The 12,233-nt window shown below is 45.0% G+C and overlaps 1 protein-coding gene across 1 annotated transcript in view; it reads left to right on the top strand.

The window, feature by feature from the left end:
- Positions 1-1,956: 1,956 nt before the first annotated feature.
- Positions 1,957-12,233, top strand: part of FAM135B (family with sequence similarity 135 member B) — a 134,886-nt gene continuing 124,609 nt past the window's right edge. The window contains exons 1-2 of the mRNA XM_040355006.1: positions 1,957-2,136; positions 10,274-10,353. Coding sequence (XP_040210940.1) covers positions 2,060-2,136; positions 10,274-10,353 — 157 coding nt within the window. The 5' untranslated portion in view covers positions 1,957-2,059. The remainder of the gene's footprint in view (positions 2,137-10,273; positions 10,354-12,233) is intronic.

Here is a 12,233-nt window from a genome sequence, read left to right as displayed (position 1 = left end):
GCCTCCATTAATCTATATGTAATATCCCACCGCCGTTGTGTTTAGCTTGTTAGTGGGCATGGTGGAGGAGGGAGGGAGTGTGATGTGCCCTGTCCCCCCATGTGCCCCAGTCCCTGATGTTCTATGTGCCCAGATGTGCCCATGCCCCGATGTACTGTGTCTCAATGTGGTGTGCCCTGATGTGCTGTGATGGCCCTGATGTGATGTGCCCTGTACATGTTGTGCCCTGATGTGTTGCACCCTGGGCCGGTCTGGATGAAGTCCAGGGCCACATTTTTGTCCCAGTCCAGCCCTGGTCTACAGGAGGTAATGTACTCAGACTGCTGTAGGTTTGAAGGAGAAAGGTTGCACGATTGAGAAGCACAGTGAAAGCCCTGTTTGATCTGGATGCAGAAATACCCATAAGGGGCTAGATTCAGCAATGAATTACGCCGGCGTATCCATAGATACGCCGCGTAAATTCAAAGCTGCGCTGGCGTATCTTTTTTCTGTATTCAGAAAGCAAGATACGCCAACATTAGCCTAAGATGCGACTGGCGTAAGTCTCTTACACCGTCGTATCTTAGGGTGCATATTTACGCTGGCCGCTAGGTGGCGCTTCCGTCGTTTTCGGCGTAGAATATGCAAATGACGTAGAAATGCCGATTCACAAATTTAAGTACGCCCCGGCGCTATTTTTTTACGTCGTTTACGTTAGGCTTTTTCGGCGTAAGGTTACTCCTGCTATTAGGTGGTGCACGCATTGTTAAGTATGGCCGTCGCTCCCGCGTCGAAATTTGAATTTTTTACGTCGTTTGCGTAAGTCGTTCGCGAATAGGGCTGGACGTAATTTACGTTCACGTCGAAACCAATACGTCCTTGAGGCGTACTTTGGAGCAATGCACACTGGGATATGTACACGGACGGCGCATGCCGGGTCACCAAGATCACGTCGGGTCACCAAGAATTAACATAAAACACGCCCCCTCATCCACATTTGAATTACGCACGCTTACCCCGGCCCCATTTACGATACGCTGCCGTAACTTAGAAGGCAAGTGCTTTGTGAATATAGCACTTGCCTCTCTAAGTTACGGCGGCGTAGCGTAAATACGATACGCTGCGCCGCCGTAAATATGCGCGCACCTACCTGAATTTAGCCCAAGGTGTATATAGAAGGCATTGGGCCAGATTCTCATACATTAACGTTGCTCCTGGGCAGCGTAATGTATGTGCTGTACGCTACACCGCCGCAGGTTTACAGGTTTACATCCTGATTCTCAGAACACTTACCTGTAAACTTGCGGCGGTGTATCGTTAATTCGCTCGGCTCAAGCCCGCCCCATTCAAATGGGGCGGGCACCATTTAAATTAGGCGCGCTCCCGCGCCGAGCGTACTGCGCATGCTCCGTCGGGTAAATTACCCGACGTGCATTGCGCTAAATGACGTCGCCCCAACGTCATTTGCTTAGACGTTTACGTAAATGGCGTCCATTCACGGACGTCTTACGCAAACAACGTATTTTTTTTAAACTTCGACGCGGGAACGACGGCCATAGTTAACATTGGTTGCCCCTGCTAATAGCAGGGGCAACCTTACGCGTCGCGTACGCTACGGAAACAACGTAAATTCTCAGCGTCGGACGCGCGTAGGTTCGGGAATCTCGCGTACTTACCTAATTTGCTTAGACGACGGGGAAAACGACGATGCGACACCTAGCGGCGGGAAAAAAAATTACTTTTAAGATCTGACAGCGTAACAGCCTTACGCCTGTCAGATCTAATGGTTATCTATGCGCAACTGATTCTAAGAATCAGTCGCATAGATACCCGGGGCCAGATGAGGAGTTACGACGGCGCTAATGGTGTTGCGCCGTCGTAACGCCTTTGAGAATCTGGCCCATTAGGTGTAATTCCTCCCTTTCTCACAGTCGCAGTGACTCGCGGGCAGCGTTATCAGATCCCTGAGTGCTTTTACCTGCCAAGATTTGTGTACGCCTGACAATGTCTTGTGTGTTATCAGAGACAAGACTGCATTATGTTTGTTTTTTCCCTGTCTAGGTGATGAGCTGATAATACAATGTCTGAAGTACAAGCGACCTTAGAGTTCTCGGTGGAGCTTCACAAATTCCATAATGTGGATTTATTCCAGAGAGGGTGAGTAAATCATTCAATATCCATGTACTGTATGCAGGAAGAGACGCGTTACATTGTTTCTTTTATTTGTGTTCAATAAAAGGTTAATCAGTGCATAGGTGTGCACAGGGGGTGTGCCAGACGTGCCTGGGCACTCCCTAATCACTCTGTTTGGTGCAGATTCTTCCTACTGACCGCCCCCCCCCCCCCGTGTCGCACGGCCCCCACCGCAGTGCTGTTGGCTCTTCTCTCCCCCTTTCCCCCCCCCCCACTGCTGCTGCGGGTTTTGTTTTGTTTAGATTCATCAATCTAGTTATTTTGTTTCATTAAATTTGGTTGATTCGTTCAGTTCGTATTCGGAATTTGTTTTGTCATTTTTTCGAACTTTCTTTGACTGTACTGATTTTTTTCGATCCGAAACGTTCGAATCGATAATTTTGAAATTTGTGAAATCGATTCATAGTGTTGAGCGGAATACGCCATATTCGATTTCGCGATATATGACGAATATATAGCCGAATATTCGTGAAATATTCGCTAAAATCGAATATTCGTGATATTTTATATAAAAAAAAAAAATTGCGAAATTTCGCTAATGCGAATGCGAAATTGATTGCGAAATTTTGACAACTGTGGTAGGAGAACTCTGATTGGCTCTGATGCAAAAGAAGGGCGGAGAAAGTATTCGCGAATATTCGGAAATCGAATATTGGTGATATTTTATCGAAATTTCGCTAATGCGAATGCGAAATTGATTGCGAGATTTTGACAACTCTGATTGGCTCTGATGCAAAAGAAGGGCGGAGAAAGTATTCGCGAATATTCGGAAATCGAATATTGGTGATATTTTATCGAAATTTCGCTAATGCGAATGCGAAATTGATTGCGAGATTTTGACAACTGTGGTAGGAGAACTCTGATTGGCTCTGATGCAAAAGAAGGGCGGAGAAAGTATTCGCGAATATTCGGAAATCGAATATTCGCGATTGCGAATATTCGGCAACATAAAAGGATCGCCTCAGCTTAGCTACTCGGCCCAGGGTCTCTAATCATACCAGCAATGCTTTTAGACGTCGATAGGATGTGTTTTAAAAATAAATTTGAAAAAATGCGAATATTCGGAATAGCGAATATTGGCCGCGAAATTCGAGTTATTCGCGAATATTCGAATATGCCATATTCGTAACGAATATTCGAAATGCGAATATTTGTGAGCAACACTAAAATCGAAAATGTTATGTTTTTTTTTTTTCGATTCAAATGTAGCAAACAAAAGAAAAATCTTCATCAAATGATTACAATGACTCTTTAACCGCTTGCCGACCAGCCGCCGCAGTTTTACCATGGCAGGTCGGCTCGGCTGCGCGAGATGACGTAATATTACGCCATTTCGCGAATCAGCCAATAGGGGCGCGTGCGCACCCCCCCCCCCGCTCGCCCCTGGTCCCGACGCGTGTGCCCGGCAGGCACGATCACCGCCGGGCACCCGCGATCGCTCGTTACAGCTCCCGGTCCTGTCAGGGGAGAAATGCCTGACCGTGTATTTATACAATGTATGAACAGAAGATCAGTCATTTCCCCTAGTGAGGCCACCCCCCCTTCAGTTAGAACACACCCAGGGACATAATTAACCCCTTCCTCGCCCCCTAGTGTTAACCCCTTTCCTGCCAGTGGCATTTTTATAGTAATCCAAATGCATTTTTAAAGCACTGATCGCTATAAAAATGCCAATGGTCCCAGAAATGTGTCAAAAGTGTCCGAAGTGTCCGCCATAATGTCGCAGTACCGATAAAAATCGCTGATCGCCGCCATTACTAGTAAAAAAAAAATATTAATAAAAATGCCATAAAACTATCCCCTATTTTGTAAACGCTATAACGTTTGCGCAAACCAATCAATAAACGCTTATTGTGATTTTTTTAACGAAAAATATGTAGAAGAATACGTATCGGCCTAAATTGAGGAAATTTTTTTTTTATATATTTTTGGGGGATATTTATTATAGCAAAAAGTAAAAAATATTGAATTTTTTTCAAAATTGTCGCTCTATTTTTGTTTATTGCGCAAAAAATAAAAACCGCAGAGGTGATCAAATACCACCAAAAGAAAGCTCTATTTGTGCGGAAAAAAAGGACGCCAATTTTGTTTGGGAGCCACGTCGCACGACAGCGCAATTGTCAGTTAAAGCGACGCAGTGCCGAATCACAAAAAGGGGCAAGGTCCTGCATAATGATCTGGGTGTTAAGTGGTTAAGTTAGTTGACTAAAATGTTTTAGTCGGATTTATTATTTATTATTTTATTTATTTAAAACACTGATCAAATGATTGCAATGACTCTTTAACCACTTCCCATCCAGGCCAATTCTGCCACTTCGCTTCTACATGTAAAAAAAAAAAAAAAAACAATTCTAGAAAATTATTCAAAACCCCTAAACATTATATATGTTTTTTATCAGAGACCCTACGGAATCAAATTGCGGCTGTTTCAACTTTGTATGTCACACAGTATTTGCGCAGCAGTTTGAATTAAAAAAAAAAACAGTAAAGTTAGCCCTATTTTTGTATACTGTGAAAGATGAAGTTACGCTGAGTAAATAGATACCTAACAAGTCACGCTTTAAAATTGCGCACACTCGTGAAATGGCGCCAAACTTCGGTACTTAAAGCGGGGGGTTCACCCTAAAACATTTTTCTAACATTAAATGGTACTCACTCTCTACATTGACAGTATGCCGAATTTTTTTTTTTTCGCTGTACATACCTTCGAACAGCTATTTTCCGGGTAGCGAATCCCACAGGAATGGGCGTTCCTATCCAGCAGGTGATTGACGTGATGACAAAAACGACCTCCCCTCCTCGCATAAGGAGCGTCACGAGTTGCCGAAAGAAGCCGAAAGTCGGTGCGCAGGCGCCGTATAGCACCGACTCGCCGTTCGGCTTCTTTCGGCAACTCGTGGCGCTCCTTAGGCGACGGGGGGAGGTATTTTTTGTCATCACGTCAATCACCTGCTGGATAGGAATGCCCACTCCCGCGGGAGGCACTACCCGGAAGCCGGGGAAGAAAATAGCTGTACGAGGTATGTACAGCAAAAAAAATAAAAAATCCGGCATACTGTCAATGTAGAGAGTGAGCTCAATGTAATGTTAGAAAATCGTTTTTAGGGTAAACCTCCGCTTTAAAAATCTCCATAGGCAAAGCTTTAAATATGTTTACAGATTACCAGTTTAGCGTTACAGAGGAGGTCTAGTACAATAATTATTGCTCTCGCTCTGACGCACGCGCGACTTACCTATGCGCTCGTGTCTGTGCTCAAACACGCAGAAACATGGGCGCATTAAATTATTTTCTTTTTTTCTTTTACTTTACTTTTTTATTTTTATTTTTTTTACACTTTCTCATTAATTTTTAATGTAAATGTAAACATCCCCTGTAAGGCCCCGTACACACGACCGAACATTTCAGCAGACATGTTCGGTCGTGTGTAGGCCCGAGCGGACAGGATTCCAGCGTACATTTGCCCGCCGGGCTTTTTTCCAGCGGGCAAATATTTCTGAACATGTTTTAAAACATGCCCGCTGGAATCCTGCCCGTCAGACATGTTCGGTCGTCTGTACAGACCTACCGTACATGTCCGAGCGGCCGCCATCCCTCGCATGCGTCGAATGACTTTGACGCATGCGTGGAAGCATTGAACTGGCAGGGCCGCGCACGTCGCTGCGTCATTGTCGCGGCGACGGTGCGGCCTCGTCGCCGCGTATCGAGTACGCGCGGATTTCTGTATGATGGTGTGTACAGCCATCATACAGAAATCCCCGGGCAGACATGTACGATGAAAACGGTCCGGCGGACCGTTTTCATCGTACATGTTTGCCCGTCTGTATAAGGCCTAATCAGAGCTTTTTTTCTCAGAAAATAGGTGCAGGAACTCAACCACGACCTGTTCAGATTTCAAAAACAGTAGAAGGGTCTTAAAGGGGCATTAAATACCAGAATTGCATTACATACAGAGTGCAGAGTTCAGGGGGTTACATACAGAGTGCAGAGCTGTCACTTGTAAACACAGAAACCAGACTTCTGCGTTTACAAGTGATTGTGGTGAGCAGGCACCAAAGGGTCTGAGCCAGAGGTGGTGGAACTGAGTTCCCCCAAGTTCCCCCAGAAAAAAAGCCCTGGGCCTAATAGAAATAGTGTGTGACAGGTCCTCTTTATGGAGAGGGTGTGTGTGCAGCGCCCCCGTTATTGGATTTGATTGACAGCAGTGGGAGCCAGTGGGGGGGGGGGGGTCACTGCAAGGTGTTTTTTCACCTTAATTCATAGGATGCTATAAGGTGAAAAAACACAAAGGTTTACAACCCTTTTATGTTTCAATGTTTTTTATTGAAGTTTTTACAAAGAAAATAAATAAAATACAATCTTAAGTCTAAAAAGAGAAAAAAAAAAGGGGGGGGGGGGGGTTCAATACAAAATGTAGGCAAAGTCCTGAGTCATCCTAACAGTGAATGGAAACCTCCATAACATCCAAGTTGCAAACTGGAGTCATTATGAAGCGGAGTAAGTAAGACGTCTTCAGCCCTAACAATGACCTCAAAGCTCGTTTGAATTTTCACACATGGGCTGGATCCAATACCATGTGACATTTAGAAATAGGTCCTCCAACCTTTAAAGATCAACATCAGTCATCCATAAAGAATTATTTAGACAAACATATATTTTAGACGCATCAACTAACTGCTGTACATATAAGCAAGTCGAGGTAAGTGGCTAGTAGTAAGATTTCCCCACCACTCCCTGAGATCAGAATACATTCCATAGAGATACTCACTATGCAGAGGTTAGGGAGCAAAAATTAGATGACTCTCACATCATTATAATAACAAGGAAAAGACAGAAAAAGGGAAAGGGAAAAGAGAAAAGAAGAGAAAACAAAAAACAATAGAAAAAGAAAAAAAAAGGGGGGGGGGAAAGAAGATAAGAGAAAAGAAAGAGAATAGAGGAAGTAGAAAGTGACCCCGTGCTCCAACACCCACCATCCCGAGACAGCCCTACTCAGTATCTTGGATCCCCTGTCAGGTATTTCACCCAGGGGTTCCAAACTTTATCAAACATTTGCATTTTATCTTGCAATAGTGCAGACATACGTTCGTTTAGCATAATCCAGGAAAGCTTGTTCTTAAGATGCACGAATGGTAAAGCCGCCCTCTTCCAGGATTTTGCAATAATAATCTTGGCTGAAATAAATATGAATGATATAAGACGCCTCTGAGATTTTGATGCCGTCTCTATCTCACTACCCAGCAGATCCTGTCTCAGGGATTTCACTAGATTGACCTGGGTAAGAGAGTAAATGAAATTGTATACTCTGATCCAATAACGCCGTACCTTGGGGCACTGCCACCACACATGGTACATGGTTCCTTGCTGTCCGCATCCGCGGAAACACAGAGGGGATGCTGCCGGTACATATGATGCCAGCCTGGCTGGAACCATATACCATCGCAGGAACACTTTATAGTTAGCTTCAATAATTGATGTATTGATTATGGACTTTGAGACCCCTTGAGCTATAGCATGCCATTCATCCAAATCAATTGTCTCCCGAAGGTCTGCCTCCCATTTTACCATATAAGTCAATTTGACGGCAGAGTTAGTCAAGATAGTATACATTTCAGAGATATGCCCTCGGATTTTATCGAAGCTCTGACACAGGTACTCCATCGAGGACCTAGTAGCCATGTCAGAATCTCGCGACAAAGTCCCCAAGAAGTGCAGGATCGGAAAAACTCAGAGGGCGGCATTTGGTATTTCTCAATTAAAACTTGTCTTGTCAATATACCCTTATGGTTACACAGATCAGCTATCCGTAGTAGCCCTTTGTTGGTCCACCAAACAAAAGTTTTGGGGGTGAAATCCGAATTTCCAACAATCGGGGCTAATGGAGTATGTTGGGAAGAAAACTTGTATGATTTCCTTAACCTATCCCAAATACCCAGGGACGAGGACAATGCCGGGCACAGAATTGGGGGCCGGTCTCTAGGCGATAACCATAAAAGGTGTGATATCGGCCTACCCGTGCATGAAAATTCCTCCATCCGCATCCATATAGGATGGGGCTTGGCAGAGTGAAATCTGGCTAGTTTAGCCAGTTGTGCCTCGTAATAATATTTTTGCAGATCTGGGGCACCCAGTCCACCCCTCCTCTTAGGGGTAAATAGTGTGTGCTTATTCACCCTGGGCCTCTTATCACCCCAGATAAAAGACAAAAGCTTATTCTGGAAGGCCAACAAGTCAGAACGGACAATCGAGATTGGTAACGTTCGAAACAAATATGTTTACAACCCTTTTAAATCTACTCCTGCCCCTATTCTATGGCTATGCTATCTACCCTGTGATGGGAAAGATCTCTATACCGACCTATTCTGAAGTCGCTCCGGTCTGGTCACATGATCGATTCCCAGTGCTGGCTTCAGTGCAGAAGAGGGAAAGCCAACAACGGATGGCTCATGGTAAGCCTATGGGTGACGTCATTGCCCAGACTCTGCAGCCTTCATCAGCAGTCTCTCCTCTTTACTGAAGCCGGCGCTGGAGAGATCATGTGACTGGACCAAAGTGACTTCAGAATAGGTCGGTATAGAGATCTTTCCCTTACAGGGTACAAAAGGCTTATGCCCTGTACACATGTGTACACCTGTACACATGAGCGGAATTCCCGTCGGAAAAAACATCCAACTTTTTTCCGACGGGAATTCCTCCCATGCCTGCCTTGCATACACACGGTCACACAAAAGTTCGGTGAACTTTTGACTGTCAAGAACGCTGTGACGTACAACACTACGACAAGCCAAGAAAATTAAGTTCAATGCTTCTAAGCATGCGTCGAATTGTTTCCGAGCATGCGTAGGAATTTCGCACGTCGGATTTGTACACACGATCAGAAATTCCAATCAGTTTTTTTCCTGATGAAAAAAAAAGAGTCCCTGCTCTCTTTTTCCAGCAGTTTTCCTGTCGGAAAAAAGTCTGATGGGGCATATACACGGCCGGGATTCTCAACCAAAAGCTCTCATCAGACTTTTTCCAACAGGAAAACCGATTGTGTGTACGGGGCAGCCTGCAGCTGCGGGCATCACCCTGGTATATCCCCTTAAAGCCGAGACCACATATGTGCGTACGGTCAGGCGCTAAGGGATTAATATAAAAAACCTTATGTATGCAGCAGCCCCCCTAATACTTACCTGAGCCCCATCTTGAACCAGAAATGTGAACGAGTGCCTTGGCCGTCCGGGACTCTCCCTCCTCATTGGCTGAGACAGCAGTGGCGCCATTGGCTCCCACTGCTGTCAATCAAAATCAGTTAGCCAATGAGAGAGAGGGGGTGGGGCTGAACTGTGTGTCTGAATTGACACACAGAGCTGTGACTCTGCTCGGGTGCCTCCATAGCATGATGCTTGCTGTGGGGGCACTCAATAGAAGGGAGGGGCCAGGTACGACAGAGAGGGACCCAAGAAGAGGAGGATCTGGGCTGCTCTGTGCAAATCCACTGCACAGAGCAGGTAAGTATAACATGTCAATTATTTTGTACCCCCAAATACAAGACTTTAGTATCACTTTAAGCTTAGTTAGGGTTTGACTTGCCTTCCACTTAAAGCAGACCTTAGAAAGCAAGATCTACAGACCGTAGAAAGCAAGATCTACATGTAATATTCAGGGCCCCTACCCCTTTAAAATGAGTGAGTCCAAATGTACCTGTAAAGAAAAGAGGTTGTATTTATACTTACCTTACACCTGTATTCTGCATTGCTCACTATGACATCACTGTCCCTCCTGGGAGATTCCCGGGGAATGCAGAGCAGGTGAAATCTCATAAGAACATGTTCCAGTCCATCACACGAGCATCTTATCATGAGATTTCTGCTGCTCTGTATTCCCCAGGATCTCGCCGTAAAAAATGTGACATCATAATGCTTGGGCATCACGGGAGGAAGATCGGGTGAGTTCTAACTTCATGGAAAGCACTTTTTGAGACTACTAACACAAGGTGATTTTTAAACGGGAGGGGGGGGGGGGGGGCTGCAAGGTCCTCCTTATAAAAATGAAAAAGTTTTGGCTGGAGTTAGGTTTTAGTGTGACCATTCTAAATGTCTTCTATTTTTTCTCTTTTAGGTACTATCACGTAAGGGCTTCGTTAAAAGTGTCATCTAGGACACCACACAAAGTGACGGCAACCCTTATGAGACAAACAGGTAAGGAGAAAGAAAACTAGTAATTAAAAGGTTTATATCTTGTTTGATTAAATCTCATTACCTTTAAACTGAAGGTAAGTGTGGTGCCTTGTAGAAGGATATTTTATAACTTGGCCTGCTCTAAAATCCCCTTCACCCTTACCTACATACAGTATACAAGTGAGTACAGTTTTGTGCGCCGTTGTGACGCACATCTCTGTTACATGGAAGAGCACAGGGATAAGGCACAGAGGGGTGGATTCAAGTAGCTATTACGGCGGCGTATCTCCAGATACGCCTCCGTAATTTCAAATCTGCGCCGGCGTATCGTTACGCCGATTCTCAAAGGCAGATACGCTCCAAAAATAGGCTTCCTCCGCCGACGTAACTTGAATGCGGTGGCGTATAATTGTGTGCAATATTACGTTGGCCCGCTAGGGGCGCTTCCGTTGTTTTCGGCGTAGAATATGCAAATTACCTAGATACGCCGATTCACAAACGTACGTACGGGCGGCGCAAATTATTTACGTTGTTTACGTTAGGCTTGTTCGACGTAAGGTTGCTCCTGCTATTAGGTGGCGCAGCCAATGTTAAAGGGTCACTAAAGGAATTTTTTTTTTTAGCTAAATAGCTTCCTTTACCTTGCTGCAGTCCTGGTTTCATGTCCTCAGTGTTAGTTTTTGCTTTGATGTTGCTGTAAATCCTCTCTGTTCTGGACACTTCCTGGTTGCCTGTTTCCTGATAACCACAGTACTGGGAGATTTCTCACGGTGGTCACTAATCAAGGAGGTGTGTGTAAAACGAAACTGGATTGGTGCTGAGGAGTTTTAGACAAAGTATCACTGCTCTCTATTGGCTGACTGCCCTCTAGTGGCTCTCTGTACATCAGAGAACCAGCAAACAACAGCAAAAACGAAACTACACTGCAGGCACATTATATGATTGTTTTTTTATCCATTTTTAATCATTTTTAAAAGGAATCAGTTAACTATTATGTCTCTATGCCCTGTAAACAGTCATTTCAGCTAAAAAAAAATTTTCCTTTAGTGACCCTTTAAGTATGGACGTCGTTCCCGCTTCGAAATGAGAATTTTTTACGTTGTTTCCGTAAGTCGTTCGCGAATAGGGCTGGACGTAATTTACGTTCACGTCGAAACCAATACGTCGTTACGGCGTACTCGGGAGCAATGCACACTGGGATATGTACACGGACGGTGCATGCGCCGTTCGTACAAAACGTCAATCACGTCAGGTCATCATGGATTTACATAAAACACGCCCGCCCTTCCACATTTGAATTCCGCGCGCTTACGCCAGCCCCATTTACGCTACGCCGCCGCAACTTACGGAGCAAGTGCTTTGTGAATACTGCACTTGCTCCTGTAAGTTGCGGCGGCGTAGCGTATATACGATACGCTGCGCCGCCGTAAGATAAAGCGCAGCTACCTGAATCTAGCCCAGAGTCTACTTCAGCAACGAGCTTTGATCTGATTGCTGATTGGAATGTCTACAAATATCTTCAAATGTCCGCACAGTCTCTGGCCATCTCCTGTATCCTTTCCGCAGTATCTGACCATCTCCTGTATCCTGTACGCTGTCTCTGAAAACTTAACGTTGTAAGGCTCCCTGCAAAGCTACTGGCGGTTTTTTATAGCTTTTTTTAGCTTCAGGCTCCATTCACACCTAGGCGTTTTTACGCCTGAAGCACTACGCTCACAAACGCCAGAGGGATGAAATAACATTATTTGCTATGGTGACTGTTCACACCTGAACGCCGAACGCCTGTCGCGCGAAGCTCAAACAAGTCCCGGACCTTTTTTTGTTGCGCGTATCGTGCGGTTTTGGTCGTATTTGAGCGTTTCCATTTCCCATAGAAAGTAATGGAAACGCTCGATTCAAGC

This window comes from Rana temporaria, chromosome 5 (assembly GCF_905171775.1).
Source record: "Rana temporaria chromosome 5, aRanTem1.1, whole genome shotgun sequence".
Taxonomy (NCBI): Eukaryota; Metazoa; Chordata; class Amphibia; order Anura; family Ranidae; genus Rana; species Rana temporaria.
This window is presented reverse-complemented; position numbering and strand designations above follow the sequence as displayed.